This window comes from Octodon degus, unplaced genomic scaffold (genome assembly GCF_000260255.1).
Source record: "Octodon degus isolate 3935 unplaced genomic scaffold, OctDeg1.0 scaffold00033, whole genome shotgun sequence".
Lineage (NCBI taxonomy): Eukaryota > Metazoa > Chordata > Mammalia > Rodentia > Octodontidae > Octodon > Octodon degus.
Genome location: NW_004524609.1, coordinates 4182100 through 4199877, shown reverse-complemented (window position 1 = coordinate 4199877; position 17778 = coordinate 4182100). Strand labels below are relative to the sequence as shown.

At 37.4% G+C, this 17778-nt stretch overlaps 1 protein-coding gene and 1 non-coding gene across 2 annotated transcripts in view; both read left to right on the top strand.

Annotated features, from left to right (window-relative positions):
* Positions 1-17778, top strand: part of Smurf2 (SMAD specific E3 ubiquitin protein ligase 2) — a 66008-nt gene that overhangs the window by 3690 nt on the left and 44540 nt on the right. Inside the window, exons 3-6 of the mRNA XM_023714115.1 lie at positions 5645-5753; positions 10454-10587; positions 12205-12270; positions 16353-16437. Coding sequence (XP_023569883.1) covers positions 5645-5753; positions 10454-10587; positions 12205-12270; positions 16353-16437 — 394 coding nt within the window. The remainder of the gene's footprint in view (positions 1-5644; positions 5754-10453; positions 10588-12204; positions 12271-16352; positions 16438-17778) is intronic.
* LOC111816517 lies at positions 15420-15524 on the top strand. Its single transcript, XR_002820893.1, has one exon. It is a non-coding gene; the product is annotated as a U6 spliceosomal RNA (small nuclear RNA).

Genomic DNA, 17778 nt, shown 5'->3' with positions numbered 1-17778 from the left:
AGGGATTGAACTCAGATCCTTGGGTTTGTCAGTCAAGCGCTTATCCTACTGAGCCATCTCTCCAGCCCCTCTCCCATTGATTTTTATCACATTCTATATATTATGTGTTTTCTGTAAAGAGAAAATGTAAAAAAAAAATTTCCATTAGCATTGGATTTTTTTTCTCTCTTTAATACAACATTAAAAAGATAAGGTCAGGCTGGGGAGATAGCTCAGTGGCATAAGTACCTGCCTGGCAGGCACAAGGTCCTGAGCTCGATTCCCCAATGCCAACAATAGAAAAATAAAGAAAAAGGAAAGATTTGTGGCTATGTGTGGTGGTGTATGCCTATAATCCTAGTACTCTGGATGTCTGAGGCTGTAGGATCACAACTTTAAACTTACTATGCAAGTAGTGACTAATTGAGAATCTGTGGCCTTTCTTTTGTTTTCCTTTTCTTGTTTGCTTGCTTTGCTTGCTTTCTTTTTCTGGTACTAGGAGTCAAACTCAGGACCTTTACACTTTCCACTCAGGTGCTGTGGTGCTGAGCTACTATCCCTGGCCTACTAAGCAAGACTCTGTCACAAAATGAATTAAGAAAGGGCCAGGGTATAGCTCAGTGTGAAGGTCTTGGGTTCAACACTCAATCCTTCCTCCTACCTCCACACAAAGATTTATTTTTAAGACAGTATATTAAAGTACTTTATGGAGTCTAGATCAGTCCCTCAGAATCAATATAGGTCAGTTGAATTTTTTCATCATCCAACCTGAAATAAGCTTTTTTTTCTTTGAAAAGAAACTCAGTTTTAAGTTAAAAATTTTATTTCAGTATTACTTGCAGCTAAATACACTTGCATAATAAGGAGGTTCTTCAGCTAAGATATTTGATTTGCCTTGTGAGTGATGGGAAGAATTGAGAAATTTTTAAAATACGGAAAACACTTTACTTCATATTTACCACCAGAGGTCTCACTAGCTTTAGAAAATGTGTAGTTTTTCCGAGTATTTGGATCTTAAATTCTTTAAATACTTTAGTGTAATTAGTTTTAAGTTGCAACCCAGGCTTTGTTGTTGTTGTTAAGATATGGAGATTATATTTTGATTTGTTGTGTCACTTAACAGAAGACAGTAGGAAACTGGGACTTAAACTTTCATAGTTAATAAACCTGTAGGGGGTCTATAAAAGGTTTCTTTTTTTATTTTTTAAAGTTTATTATTTCTTGTTTTGTAATACTGGAAATCAAACTCAGCACCTAGCACTTGTCAAGCAGGCTGCTATCTCCCTGCCCCACTAAAAAAGTTTCTCTTGAACTTTAATTTTTTTCTTTCATGCAATATTGGGGGTTGGACCTCTAGGGCCTTTGTACCAAACCATGTCCACAGCCTTTTTTTTTTTTTTTTGGAGACAGAGACTAAGTTTCCCTGAGTGGCTCAAACTGGTTAGCCTCTTATCTCAAGTCTCCCCCAGTACTAGGGCTACAACAGTGCCTGGGTAATCCTTAATTCTTTAACTAGTTGAATAATACCCAAAGGGGAAGCTAGACATATGATTTTTGTTTTTGCTTGATACATATATTTATATGTTTATTTAGATAGTAAAATCAAGAGAACAATATAGGAGTCTTCTCAGGAGAAAATACTTTTCAGTGTTGTTGAAGGAAGAGGTAAAAAAAACCCAAAACTTTTCCATTAAGCACATTTACAGATTTGTAGTTGTTGAAATAACATGAATAGCACTAAGCTTTAAGAACAGTACAGTTGGGCCGGGGAGATGGCTCAGTGGGATAAGCGCTTCCCTGCCAAGCGCAAGGGCCTGAGTTCAATCCCCGGTTCCGCAAAAAAAAAAAAAAAAAAAAAAAAAAAAAAAAAAAAGAACAGTACAGTTAAGTATATTTGATACCCTAACTTAACTAATTTTCTTTAAAATGTATTAAGATTGGGTCTTGATTTAGTTGAAGAAAGACTCGTGGAATTGAGGAACTGGATAGGCAATTTCTGGCTGTTCTTGAATCTTCATCTAAATTGTCATTTTTGTTTCTTTAGTGTTTTTAGTCCCAGCTTCTCCTGACTTTGTTTTGTCAGAAGAATCATTGTAGTAACACACATCTGTAATACTACTGACTGAGGCACGAGGATCACTGTGAGTTCAAGGCCAGCCGAGGGTACATAGTGAGTTCAGGACAACTACATAAAGAAGCCCCGTCTCAAAAAACAAAACAAAGGGCCAGCCAATTAGCTCAGTGGATTAAAGCGCCTACAAGCAGGCACAGGGGCTGGGGGTTTGATTCTAGGACCTGCCCTGCTGGCTCCACCCCCAGGGCATGCTGAGACAGCAACAGAGACTGGGCATGGTGATGTGTGCCTGTAATCCCAGCACTTGGGAGGCTGTAAACAGGCAGATCACTATGAGTCCTATCTAGTAGTGAGATCCTGAGCACTCTGCAGACCCTTCCCTAAAATACAAAAAAAAAACCACCCACAAAAAGGACCACAGTTGCTTTGAGCAGAAAAAAACTATTTTGTCACCTTTGACATTAGTTTCTTATTAATTTTTATTAAATATTTCAGAGCAGACCTCATGTCATTTCCTTTCCTTTTTTTTTTTCCCTTTCCCTTTGTAATGTGCCTTCCCTAATTCCTTGTCTTTTCATCTAATTCTTGCATTATGTCTTTGTTACTTTTTTACTGCTAAGACAAAACGCCTGATAAAGTTTTGTTTTGTTTTGTTTTTTGTACGGGGGATTGAACTCAGGACCTTGCACTTGCCAGGCAGGTGCTTATGCCACGGAGCCATCCCCCCAACCCTGACATGCAAAGTTACAGGAGGAAAAGTCTTTTTCTCTTACAGTGTATGGAGGGTCCAGTACATAGCTGGCTGGCTCCAAGGCATGGTGGCATGGCAGAGGGGAATCACAGAGGAGAAACAGCTCACGGCAGGCAGAAGGCAGCAAGTGACAAGTTACCACAGTAACCCTCTTTTCCATTCATTATATTTTATCGAGGTTACCTGCCCTTAGGGTGGGGGGCACTCACATCCAGGGCCGGGCCCCCTTAATTCCATCCAGAGCTGTGCCAAACCAGTCAGTAAAGTGATTAGTAACCTCATACCTGTAATCCCATTGTCACACATTCAGGGTCCAGCCACCTCTGGGAAAGCCCCCCTATGACTGCGTGAGGCTCTGGGTGTACATCGACTCCAGGTCTACCAGTGAGGGATTTTAGTACTCTCCATGCTGGTAGCCTTGTCCTCTTCCAGTCTATCTAAATACCACAATGGAAAGACATGGCTGGAAATGTAGCTCCAGAATCAGTAATGGCTCCCTGAGACTTAATCATTCCAGACCTATTTTCTGGACTTTCTAAGCCTCTTTTACTGGGTCACTCCTATCTCTAGCAGCATTTCACTTTATGCTTCATCACACAGTTTGGTTAGTTTCTTCAGTACCCTTCATATGTCATCCTAGGCTCCTGGGTGCTCTTCTTATTGCTAGGAAAGTCTTCCTTTACCTGTTTGTCCTTTTTTTTTAAGCCCCAGTAAGTCCCATCATACTTTTTCCTTATAGTTTAAAATATTACTGTGGTTTTCTTAGCTCATATATGTGCTGCTGAATTAATTACATAGTGTGGCAGTGGGAGGTGTATAGCATAGTTGTTGAGGACAAGAAATCTGCAGCTAGCCAGCATGTGCTTGAGATTAAAATCTAAACTTTAGGTTACTTACTAGTGTGTGACCTTAGGCTAACCCTTTTGTATATCAGTTTCCTTATCAGTAAAATAGGGCTAATGCCTATTTTAATGCCACCTTATAGGGTTATTATGAGGATTAAGGATATAAAAACGTGGAGTAGTACTCATCAAAGTGTTTTTTAAGTGTTGGATATTTTATTTATTTATTTATTTTAAATTATTTATTTTTTAAATTATTTATTACATTTATTTATTGTGTGTGTGTGTGTGTGTGTGTGTGGCCAGCTCAGCCCACCAGGGGGCGGCGCTGGCTGGCATGTGGTGCTGGGGGATCGAACCGCAGTCCCTGTGCTTTGACAAGCCTGCTTTAGACCACCGAGCCATCTCTCCAGCCCCAAGTGTTGGGTATTTTAATCAGTACAGCCCAGCATTATTTATTCTCAGTGCCCCGGCTCCCATATAATCACCACTACTGTCCTGGACACCTCCTTTGTCACTGTGACAGAGTACCTAGCAGCACCTGCAACTTAGAGGTGGAGACGGTCTGGCTCATAGCTCCAGTCCCTTGTCAGCTGGCTCCAGCAGAAACTGTTAGTGGAAGGTCTGGCAGAGGAAAGCTGCTCCTGTGCTGGTGACCAAGGGGGGGGGGGAGCAGAGGAGGACACAGCCCTCCAGGCACCTCCCAGAGGCTGCCAGGCCCCTCCTCGCAGCAGGTCAACCTGAATGCACCAGTGGGCTATCCCCTCGTGAGCATAGTGCTTTTCCAAACACACAAGCTCCTGGGGACAGTCCACATCTAAGCCATAAGGAGTTGTAACTCTTCTGTGGCAGAGTATTACATTTTTGGTTCAGTCTCTCATCATTCATGCAGGTTACTCAGAAAAACTTGTTGACTAATTTGAGTTCTTTGTAGCCCATGGTTTTGTTGTTGTTGTGATTATTTTTAATTTTAGTAGTATATGTTTATAGTCTATAATGGTTGCACTCATTGTAGGGAGCTGGTACCTGTGCATAGCACTTAGACCACATGTCTATGTGGAAACTTACTTTAATAAGCTCTTTAGAAAGCTGAATGTGGTGGTACCTGTAATCCCAGTATTTGAGAGGCTGAGGCAGGACATTTGCCAAGAATTTGAGGTCAACCTGAACAACATAGGGAGACCTTATCTCTGGGGGGAAAACAACACCCCCTTCTCCAAGCAAACAGACCTCTTTTAGTGAGCTACTAAGGGAGCCATGTGGGAAGAGAGAGCAGCACCACAATGCTCTGTTTATCTTTCTGAGATCATAGGTATGATAATTCTTAAAAACTTCTATTTGCTGGGGGGGGTGGCCCATGCCTGTAATCCCAGCACTGGGAGGCAGAGGCAGGAGGATTGTTATGAGTTTGAGACAGCCTGGGCTGCAAAGTGAGCTCAGGGCCAGCCTGAGCTACACAAGGAGACCCTATCTCAAAAAGACAAGGAAAAGGAAAAAGAAAAACCTGTACATATGAAGTTACCTTTAAATCGAGACTGCTTTGAGGTAGAAAAAAATAGCAACAATACTCTCCTGGTGTTTAATGTGGAAGTAATTTTTTTGTTGTTGAGACAGTGTCTTGCTGTGTAGTTCAGACTGGCAGATGGCCTTGAACTCGCAGTGGTCCTCTTGCTTCAGCCTCCCAGCTGCTGAGATTACATGTGTGCATGTGGAAGTAACTGATATTTGCTTTAAAACAAACCACTTTTTGTTTATACTTAAAAGTTTAGCTTTTTCTTTTTTTTTTTTTGGCAGAACTGGGGATTGAACTCAGGCCCTTGCACTTGCCAAGCAAGCGCTTATTCTACTGAGCCATCTACCTGACCCCAAGTTTAGCTTTTAAGTATAAATAAATTTATAAATAAAAACTAAATTTTTATAGCAAATATTAATCTTTATGTGATTAATCTATCTTGTATATCAAACTTCCTTAACAAAAGAAAGTCTCTCTTTTCACAGGACTTCCTGACCCATTTGCGAAGGTGGTGGTTGATGGATCTGGACAGTGCCATTCTACAGATACTGTGAAGAATACGCTCGACCCAAAATGGAATCAGCATTATGACCTGTAGGTGTGAATTACAAATTTAATTAAACTTGTAGGTTTAATTATTAAAACACAGAATTGCTATTATTTGATGGAATTTCTGAAAAAAAAATCTCAGAAAATTATCTGAGTTTTATCTGTGATATAATTTGGTCTCCACAAAAGGGATACAGAACCCAGTGGAAAAGTGTTTTGGCATACTGATCCCTGGTTTTGGAAGGTAGTTCTAACAACAAAATTAAACTGTCTCACAGTATAGAACAGTCCTCCCTTTCCAGTGAAATAAAAGTTAGTTCACTTTAGGTAAGTTATTAGCATAAAACATAAGGATCAGCGTTCCTTCTGTGTAGATGGTTTCTTTCTTTCTATCTTAATCATAATAGTGTATGATATCTTTAATAGGTTTGACTTTATTCAGGTATTCTGTTTCTAGATATTTTATATCACCTCGATTGTTTTTTTGTTTTTAGTTTTAGGTATTTTAACATTTTTTACCTGAGAGGATAACTCAGCTTTTCAAATTAGTACCCCCACCTATCCCAGCCCCCAAATGCTCACTCATATGCCTTCTTTTCTCCTAGTCCTTCAGTATTGATGAAATTTAGTTAAAAGAAATTATTTAGTTAAATCATTATTCTATGGTGATGTGATTATGATGATGAAAGTATTCAGAGACAGATTGATTATGTGGCACACAGGAACTACTTTTTCTTTTTTGACAACTGTTGTTTCTCAAGGTAGCCGTGCCATGTGTTTGGCTTTCTGTGCATCTCATTAATTCCCAGCTCTCTTATGAGGCCTTATTTTCAGTTCTGTCTGGTATTCCAATGGCTTTTTCTTCTTGCAGACAGCTCTTCTAAAGTCTGTGTTTTCTTGCTTCAATTTGGCCTGATGGCTCTTGCTCTGTAGTCTTCCTGGGACTGCCTTTATCATTAGGTTAGGACTTTGTCTCTCAATGACAACTGCTATTAGTTCTTCTGCTCCTGCTTTTTTCTGTGAAGTTTATCTTCCATTGTTGTTTTGAGAAAGAGTAGAAAAATAGAAAACATTTTGAAATCTAAAACTGTGTTTTGTATCCTTACTTAACAGATAGTTTGTTTTTTTTTTTAAATTTATTTATTTATTTATGTGTGTGTGTGTGTGTGTGTGTGGCCAGCTCAGCCCACCAGGGGGCGGGTTTGGCTGGCATGTGGTGCTGGGGGATTGAACCGCAGTCCCTGTGTTTGCTAAGCTTGTTCTAAGTAGGTGCTTTAGACCACTGAGCCATCTCACCAGCCCCTTAACAGATAGTTTGAATAGAGATTTTAAGATGAAACATCACTTTCTTCCCAAGTTTTAAATGCATTGCTTTATTAACTTCTAGATCTATATAAGTAAGCATCAGTAGAAATGTAAGCTGGAGTGTTGGCACATGCTTGTAATTCCTGCACTCTGGGAGGCTTAGGGAGGCAGGAAGATCTAAAGTTTGAGGCAGCTTAGTAACTTATTGGGACTGTGTCTCAAAATAAAAGGTACAAAAGAGGCTAGAATGTAGTTCAGTGTGGAGATCCTGGGTTCAACTGCTAGTGCTGGAAAAAATCTGAGTCACAAGTTGGAGCATATCTTCAATTTTAAAATTTTCAGTTGCCATATTTTAAAAACATACAAAAGAAACAACTGAAATTAAGCATAATTTAGCTTATCTAAAATACTGTCATTTCAGCATATAACCTAAATAAGATATTGAATTATTTCATCATATACTAAGTCTTTGAAATCAGGATTATTTTATACTTAGAGCTTACTTCCATCTGGATGAGCCACATTGGAAATGCTTAATAGTTTGGTGTGGCTGATGGCTACCATTCTGGACAGTGCAGTGTTGTTGATGGCAGTTGTGTTCTTTCATGATTGCTTTCCAGTGTTTTATCTTTGCTTTTGCTCTCTCCTCCCCTTCCCCACCCCTCCTCTCCCCTCCCCTCCCCTCCCCTTCCCCCTCCCCTCTTCCCTTCCCTCCCCTCCCTTCTTCGTACCAGGAATTGAACTCAGGACCTTGTGCCTGCTAGTACTGCTGAGCTACACCCCTGACCCAGTGATTGTTTTCCAGATGGACCATTTTAGGATATTTTCTTTATTCCTCTCTAGCTAAATCTTATTTTTCTTCTAAGAATTATAACCATCTTAGTAGTTATGAATTGGTACCTCACTGTGGTTTTGATGTCTATTACTCTAATAACTAATGATCTTGAACACTTTTCATGAGTTTATTAGGTTTTATGTTATAGTTAATATTAATAGATTTTTTTTTTCTCTTTTTTTCCAAGGTGGTAGAGAAATGCTCAGGGAGATACTGTTTATTTATTTATTTATTTTTTTGTTGCTCGAATGCCTTCAGGGCACTTTTGGCCAGCGGGAGAGGAGTGAGGTTCGAACTCCAGCAACCTGAGGCTGACAGTTTTGTGGAAGCAGCCACTTAAAGGCCTGAGCTAGGGCCAGGCCCCCGATACTGTTTATTATAATAAATAAATAAATAAATAAATACAATTTATTTAAGAAAGGGTCTCACCTTGTAGGTTAGACCAGCATTGAATTTACTATGTAGCCCAGGCTGACCCTGTATTCTTGGCAGCCTTCCTGCCTCAGCCTTCCAAATGCTGGGATCATAGGCATTCAGCCCCTTGTTTGGCTATATGTATTACATTTTTTTCTGTGTGATAATACTGTATTCTTATGTAGAGGTAGCCCATGTGATGCAACATCCTGAAGCTTGTTTAAAAATCATATTTGCAGATAAAATAGAGGGTTTTTATTTAACTTTCAATTTTAAAAAAAATTACACCTTTTTGTATTAATTGGGATATGTGTTGTGTTATATAACATTTCCTTAAAATGATGGAAATACTTCTCTAGGTGTAAGCAGTGATATTTCTGATTAATTCCTAGCCCAAGAGTATTTGTACAGAACGTGTGTGACCTGCGCACTTAAGTGCTGCTGCACAGTTAATTCCTAGTAATCCTTAAGTTACATCCAGAAGGTCTGTGATCAGCAGGTGGTTAGTGCAGTTGAAGACAGAATGTTCCCACCTCTCCACACCGCTGCACACATAACACCTGGTGGCGTACTGCAGGAAACAAATGGGGCTGTGGAGCCAGGGGTGGGCCACCCTGCCCTGCCCTTGGGGGAATCACTTTTCCAGTGTGTCTACAAACCAGGCATATTAGTGGGGAAACAGATTTAGTGTGATGTGCAGGTACTACTCATTTAGCGACTCTTTGGGTTTAGACCAAGGTATGCTGTCCAGCACTCGATCTTATGACCCTTCTTTTTTTCCTGTATAGTTCTGTACATTTTGTTTATAGAGCCTCAAGATCTTTTTTTCTACATTGTACCTTGTTCATACACTATTGTGATTTTTGCTGATTGTACTGTGTATTGTAGTTTTCTGTCATGTCCTATGTGACAGCACTGCATGTAAGAGTTACGGAGATGAAAGCAAAGTCATCAAATGGGAGTTTCCTTTGACTCTGTTTTCAACATTGTACATATTTTGTACAATTCCTCATTTAGTGACCAATGACAGCAGCAGAACCACTTAGTTGTTAAACAAGGAGTGTCTGTATTTGTTTTTTTAATGTTTGATTTGGAGCGGTTTGCCTGTTTACTACTTGATCCTAGTTCTGGAATTAATAGTGTGTAGTAGTTACATACCAAGGTACATCTGGTAGGGTGTGATTGGAAATTGGTGTATATATTCTGAATGATACTTTAACTCAAATCTTTTTATTTGTAAGCAACAGAGACCAAATTCAAAATAGCTTAAAGAATTAATAAAGGAATGTATCAACTTACATAACTAAAAGCTCAAAGGTAGCCATTCTGTAGGTGCAGGTGGATCCACGGACTCTTGTGCCCCTTCCATGATCTTTGTTTAACAGTTTTAGCCTTCACGTAAGAAGCTTAGGCTTTACATATATTAGGTGAATTTTTCTGTTATTTCTCTTTTGTTGAATGATACTTTTAAGATCAAGGTTGCTGGACCAAAAATTTGACCTCTTAGAGTCATAGAAATAGAGTTAGGTTCCCCGACACATTATGGTCCATACGTTTACCCATGGGTCAATGCCACGCTAACATCAAAGGCATGTGCACAGACAAGTACAGTAACGCTTTCCCCTGCTCTGCTTGTCTGCAGGCAGTGAAGTGAAATCTACAAGAGTCCTGCTCGCTCAAGGCCTGCATGCAGGAAAGAAGCAGGGGAAAAGCGTTACAAACAGCTTTTGTTCTACAGCATTAAAAAATATAACAGGTAGGTCAGATTTTTGGTCTGTCAGCCTTGACAACACCCCCTGCAAGTGAACTCAGTCTTCTCTGAAGGAGAGGTCATGTCATACTAATTTAGGTACTATGGTACTTAAATTGTGGCCATAATAAGCGTTCTTTTAGGATTTTTGTTCTTGAAAAGAAGTAATGATTATAAACTCCCTTAGTGCTACTAGATACTAGCTACAGAAAAAGCTTTTTTTACTAACAAGAATTTTTGCCCAGCTTGAGATATTAAAAATCATTTTTAAGGTATTTTTAAACTTATAAAAAATTAAGTTCAGACATGTGGATTGACTGAACTCAAAATATATTTTGCATATTCTAGCTATATTCTGAAAAATATTTGTGACTTTAGAATATATAAAAAGAAAAATTTTAGACTACTTTGAGTTATTCATGTAGCTCTTTTGGTTTTTAGGTATATTGGAAAATCTGATTCAGTTACAATCAGTGTGTGGAATCACAAGAAAATCCATAAGAAGCAAGGTGCTGGGTTTCTTGGTTGTGTCCGTCTTCTTTCCAATGCCATCAACCGCCTCAAAGACACTGGTTGTGAGTAGATGCTAGAGCTTTTGGATTAAAAAAAAACAAAACAAAACACACATTGTCTTGTTAATATCATGTTATTTTAATTGTTATCAAGATTTTTATTTATATCATAGGGGTCCAGAAATTTCCTATATATGTCTTAAATATTGGTTAAATTCCTGGTCTATATTTATTTTGTACCCAGTTTTGTTTTGAGATGGGGTCTTGAGCTGTGCAGTCCAGGCTGGCCTCAAAGGGTGATCTTCCTGTTTCAGCCTCCTGGTGCTGGGGTTACGGGCGTGAGCTACTACACCTGCAATTGTGTACACTTCTTAAAGGTGTAACATTTTATGTATGTGGGCTTAGAATTAATAATAAGGGGGCTGGGAAGATAGCTTAGTAGAATAAACGCTTGCCTGGCAAGCACAGGATCCTGAGTTCAATCCCCAGTACCTCAAAAAAAAAGCACTTATTTAAAAAAAATTAATAATAAATATTAAGAAGTGATTGATATCCAGAAGGTTGAGAAGAAAAGTGTCCAAGTAAACATGTGTTTTAAATTTGTCAGTAACAGCCTCTGTTCTGCTGCATCTGTGAGATGGCAATATGTCTTCATGTAGGGGATTGGGATGTTGGAGGTGTCAATTAAAGAAGAAATATTAGTTAAAGAATGGTAAAACACGGGGTTCAGGGGGATGGCTCAGTGGAATAAGTGTTTACCTGGCAAGTACAAGGACCTGAATTTGTCCCTGGTAACACCAAAAAAAAAAAAAAAAAGAAGAATGGTAAAATACTACTGTAACAAAACTAGAAATTAATCGTGAGATAGTTATATCAACTACTGAATATTCAGTTCAGTTTTTCATTGACCTGGGCCTTTAGAAGATGGACCAAGATCAAGACATTCATAGTGCCAGGGAGATAACTCAGCAGAATAAGTGCTTGCCTGGCAAGTGCAGCATCCTGAGTTCAATCCCTGGTACAGCAAAAAAAAAAAAAAAAAAAGGAAGAAAGAAAAAGAAAAAAACACATTCATAGTGATTTCCACAATGGATTAACAAACTGACTTAACGTCTATGTGATTCATGTAACCAAGTGGCAGAGTCCTTTTGGGTGTCTTTCCACTGAAAAGTCCATAGATGGATAATTTTTTTTGTACCCAATTTGTGTGCATAGTTGGGGGGTTGGAATGATTAGATAAAAGTAGTAAGAATGATAACTAACATTTGTTGAACATTTACATGGGAGGCACCATGTTGAAAGTCTTATGTTATAGTATTATCAGATTCAATCCTTGAAAAATGCAAGATAGTTTCTGTGGTTACATGTGACAGAACTGAGGCTGACGTATAAATTGCTTTAACACAAATAATTAGGAGGCAAGGCAAGAGTTAGATGGCAGTGGTCTGCCTTTTGGCAATATCACGTACTGATGTGGCATGCTGTTTGAAATCTGAATTTATCAGAACTTGAAATAGTTAAATGCTAATTTATATGAGGTTAGAGAATTTTAAACATTTGTGTTATGATTCTTTATAGATATGATTTGTAATAGATGAAAATTTACTTTTAGTAATAGATGTCAAAATTTCTGATACCAGCTAATTTTTAAATTTTTTGTTTTTTGTTGGTTTGAAATAGATCAGCGGTTGGATCTGTGCAAACTTGGGCCAAATGACAATGATACAGTTAGAGGACAAATAGTAGGTAAGTGTGAAATTTAAAAATCAGTGAATTTTGGCCTCATTCAGACTGACCTATAATTTAAGTACCTTTTAAATCAAAATATAACAACTACAGCTACATTCGCATAAGTTAAATATGAGTCAATATGCCATAAACAGTGGATCTAGGATACAGGTTAACTTAATTGAAAAAAACCCTTAATATGTATAAAAAAAATAGCATCTCCAAGTAAGAATTGTTGATCCTTCAGGAAAGAACCCTTTCAGAATACTCAAATACAGTACAGCACCTAGATTGTGTAGATGGTATTAAAGTTTTCTGAAGATAATCCGCAAGCTAGTTCTTGAATAAAAATATTCTATTGAACTTTCTATTCAATTTTGAATACCTCATAGTCTTAAAAAAATCTATACTAATTGAAAAAAGGAGCAATAGTAGTACAAGACTTAACTGGAAAAAGGGAGAACTTGTTAGCTTACTTATACGGTGCTCAGTGGAAAGGGACTGAGAGACTATCTTGAATTGACAGAGCACAGGGCTTGATATAAAAATTTCTTGAGACTTTTCTTAAAAACTAATGGATTGGGCCAGGGATATAGCTCAGCGGTGCAGTGCCTGCCTAGCAAGTGCGAGGCCTAGAGTTCGATTGCCGGTACCAAAAAAGAAAATAGTGAAAAAAAAAAACAACCTGATAGGTTGAGATTTGGCTGTGATGCATAGTGTGGTAGGACACAGAGGAAGGCACCTTGAGGGCTTCAAGAATAAACATTCAGGACTGGGAGCGTAGCTCAGTGGCACAAGTGCCTGCTTGGCAAGCGCAAGGTCCTGAGCTCAATTTCTAGTACAAAAAAAAAAAGAAAGAAAATTCAATTGGAATCTTACCTTGTAATAGAACAGAATTAAGACTAAAATAATTTCATTATGAATAGCTCAGAGTTTTAGTTCCCAAAGGTACCTGAAGAACTACGTTTCTTACAAGGAAAGAATTGGATTCATGGTGTGGTAACTGGCAGAATAGCTACTTAGTAAAGCCCTATTTTTGTCATCCCTGGAAAGCATCTGTGGGGCAGAGTTACTGGTAATTCTTACCATTCTTGGAGTGAGAAGGACACAACGTCCTAAAAATAAATCATGGCATGCAGGCTCTTTACATGTAGTTGCTTCTGTTGTAGTTGATTTTGTGCATTATATAATTCTTGCAAGTGATATCTGGTGTTAACAAAATACTTCTCTTAGGTGTAAACTCTTGTGTTAACAAAATACTTCTCTTAGGTGTAAACTCTTAATAATAAGCTATTAGACATTAGAAGTGTATTTACTAGAGTATACTACATCAAATGCAAGTGTTTTACTTTTAGATATGTGCGTGTATATTTAATTTAAAGCCTACGTGTGAACGTGGGACTCATAATAGGATAATTACTGAGTGAGAGGAACAAAGCTAGTAAGAAAATAGGGTGTTTCACTGATTCTTTACTTTTTTGTATACAAATACTGTTTTTCAAGTAGTTCTCCTAAAACATTGTTTACGTCCACCAAATTCAACCTAAACTCAAATCTTGTCATGTAGTTTTGTCATTCCAGGACAGAATGAGTTCAGTTCTTAGAGAATTGGGCCTCTGTAAATAATTGTAAATAGATGTACAAAGTATCTTTTTTGGAAATTGAAGAAAACATTAGAATACTAAGAAATACCACTTTCTAATATTTCTATATCCGTATCTGTTTCTATTATTCTAATTATAGTGACCATAAACTTTATTTTTCTTTCACTTATTGATAATTAATGATGTATTATGTAACTTAATCATTGAAATTTTGTTTTTGTTAAAACATAGAAAGTTCTAAGCATTTTTATGCACTTTGCTTTTATCTTTTTAAAGAATTGTCACTTTAAAGATATCTTTTCCAAACAGATGCATGATTCCAGGATACGGGCCCTTCCCTTGTATTTAAAAAACTATTGAGCTCTTTTTGCTTTTGTGAAGTTTTTCTTATGCTCTTTGCTTTAATGAAGTCTAATTGTAGACAGAGAACCTAAAGCATTCTCACAATGTATCATCATAATCATCTTTATGTATATATTTGCTATGTAATTTAAAAAATGATATTATACCATGCAAAGTTTTAATAGCCTGTTTTAATCTGTCATGTCTTCTTTTTGCACGGTTATATTTTTATAGCATTTTTAATGTTGTAGGGTATGATAATTTCACCAATCTTTTGTTGGATATTTAGTTAATGTTTACATATTCTGAACAGTGTGGCTCTAGTAAAGATTTCTACAGTTCATTTTACATACTAGAATTAGATCATGTGGAACACGTAAAAATTGTTTGGGTGTTTTATAGTACAGGAAACCCATGGAATTCTTTAGCTTTGAACCTTAATACTATTCCAGACAAAGCTAGTAAGAAAATAGAGTGTTTCACTATGATTCTATTTCAGTAAACATTTCACTTCTTTTCTATAAAAAACCTGACTTTTCAAGTAGTTTTCCTAAAACATGTTTACATCCACCAGGGTATGCTATAGTATTCTCTCCTATAACTGAAAATAATAGAACAGTGCTATGAAACCATTCATTGAATGAGAGGTCCTCAGATGTCATACTTTGCAACACACTTTTTATGTGGTAATTTAGTAATTCTTTAAGAAGCTAGAGTAGTGGTGTAGCCTGTAATCCCAGCACTCTGGATTTCAAGTTTGAGCCCAGCAGCACTGGCAATTTATTGAGAGCCTGTCTGTAACAGCAACAACAACAAAAATGCTGGGAATGTAACTCAGTGCAGAGTCCTTGGAGTCAGTCCTCTGTGCTGGGGAAAAGAAAGTATACTCAGTTTGGGCATTTAGCAGTATTTCTTCCAACTTTTGGAAGAGTTGCCAAAAATAGAATTAAGGAAGATTAGAGCGGCCAGGAAGGACTTAAGGGAGATCACTTAACACGACTTCCTCATTACTCAGTTGGGATTGTCAGCCTTAAGAATGTTAAATGTTTTGTTCAGTATTACACGTCTAATCTAGTTTGCAGAGTCAACTCTATAGTTCGTATCTCCTGTTTATAATGGTAATTTACACTACTCCTAGAACTCATAGAATCCAAGGATCACCCTATTTGCAGAATCCAGTGTAGTTTTTAAATACAATGAGATTACCCACAATTAAAATTTGTGCTCACTTCAGCAGCACATATGCTCAAATTGGAATGACACAGAAAAGCTTAGCATGGCCTTGTGCAAGCCGACACGTAAATTTACAAACCATTCCATATTTTTTTGAGTCATTTATAGGAAAATAGATATACCTTGAGACCAAAGTGTTAAGTGAAATAAATCAGACACACAAGTTTAAAAACACAGATAAAAGAGGAAAGTAAAACCTACGTAATAGGAATAGGGAGATAGATCTTATGCAAATGGGAGGGATAAAGAGATGAGGGAAGGGGAAGGAGAAGAAAAAAGAATTAAGATACGCCTGTGCATGTACCAGTTCCACATGAAGAATATAGTCATTATGGACTGCAAACAGGTACTAATAAAAATAAAAACTAAAAGGAAAAAAGTAAATGTAAATTTTTCAAACTTGTCTGTACATGAATCTATATCCTTAATGTGGTAATCTCACTTTTTTTAAATGTATTTGGTACAGGGTCTCACTACGCAACTTGGACTTGTAGTGATTCTCCTGTTTTCCTTCTCTCCAGCACTGGGATTACTATGTGTGCACCACCATGCCTGGTCTTGAGGATCGAACCCTGGTCCCTGCACTTGGCTAAGCAGGTGCTTCGTCTGCTGAGCTATCTTGTTGGCCCTTAATCTCACTTCTTGAGTACACTAGCAACCTTTCATTGCCCTATTATGAGGGTGAAAAAAAAAGTAGGCTTTGTTCTGTGAACATGAAATTAGAGAAAACCTAAGATTCTGGTATTACTCCCAAAGGAAAAAAAGATCTATGGGAAAAAAAACCTATAGACTTTATTAGAAACCAACAATTCATTCTAAACTATTAAAATAAACCAGATACCTTCTAAAAATAGATATTTTAGGTTGTAATAGTTCTTTTTCAGTTCTGTGAATTTTAGTAATGTTTCTGTTGTTTAATAGTAAGTCTTCAATCCAGAGACCGAATAGGCACAGGAGGACAAGTCGTGGACTGCAGTCGTTTGTTTGATAACGATTTACCAGACGGGTAAGCTAGCATCACTAAAGTCATTGGAGAAATATATAGACAATAGTCTTTACATAGTAAAAATAAATTGGTGTTTATTATATATGTTAGAAATTTGCTATGATCAATTGTAGAATGTAGGTTTTCTTTCTACTTATAGTTAGAAGAATTGCATCATTATACATTTATAAAATGAGCCATGAATTTTGTGTGTTAAACTTGAATTTTTAAGAGCTTTGACCACAAAAAAGATTTGGCAAGGAAGCAAATGAAATTTCTTGCCAAATATAATTGTTCTCTGAATACTGTCTGTTTAAAAGAAAAACTTTTTCCCTGAATTTAAACATTCTGTTTAGAGAGATGGGAAAGAGAATTTGGGTAGTAGTATTTATATTTATTGAACACATATGTGTCAGATACTACTGTAAGTCCTTTCTATACATTGTATCGTTTAATTTTCGTGGTATCTTAGATGGTAATATAAGCATACAACTCTGGAATTTGGCCTCCTGAATACCAACCCTTACTCTTCTGTTTACTGGCTTTATGACATTAATTTATTTAACTTTTGAAGCTTTAGTTTACATTTTGAAAGGAATGGTAGGAATCTATACCCTATCAGTTATTGAGAAGATTTAATTAAATCATTTACATAAAGCACTTTAATGTCTTGCACATGGTGTTTAATAATTACTATCGTTTTTTGTTGTTACTGCTGTAGTTGCTGTCACTCACTTTACAGATTAAAAAACTGGGACTTGAGTAAAGTAACTTTACTGAGCGTATATTGTAAGTGGCATGGCTTGAGCACAGACCTAACTGGTGATTCTGAAGCTTTATCACTAGTCTCTATCTTTGATACTAATTCTGACACTTACTTTATTTTTGCCTCAGTCTCCTAATTAGGTACAAACATGGGCTACCACACCAGCTTGACAGCTGTAGTTGTAATTAGGAATATCACACCTTAGTAGATTTTTTTTCCTTTTTTTGTAACAGGAATAATGGAAACTTACAACTTGTGCTTGCCAGGCCAACGCTGTGCAACTGAACTATATCCCCGCCCTCCTTACTTGATTTTTAATTTTTTAAAATTTGTTTGTTTATTTGTTTATTTGATGCAGTGTCTTGCTATGCAGCTCAGACTTACAGAGATCCTCCTGTCTCAGCCTCCCTGGTGCTGAGATTATGGGCGTGCTCCACCACACCCTGCTTTAAGGTGGCCAGCGCAGCAGCGCAGCATGTGTTATCAGGCATGGAACCCGGGTCCTTGTGCTTGCCAGGCAGGCGCTTAGACTGCTAAAAGTAATTTCAGTTCAGTGAGATATAATTTACATATAGTAAATGAATCTGTTTAAAGTA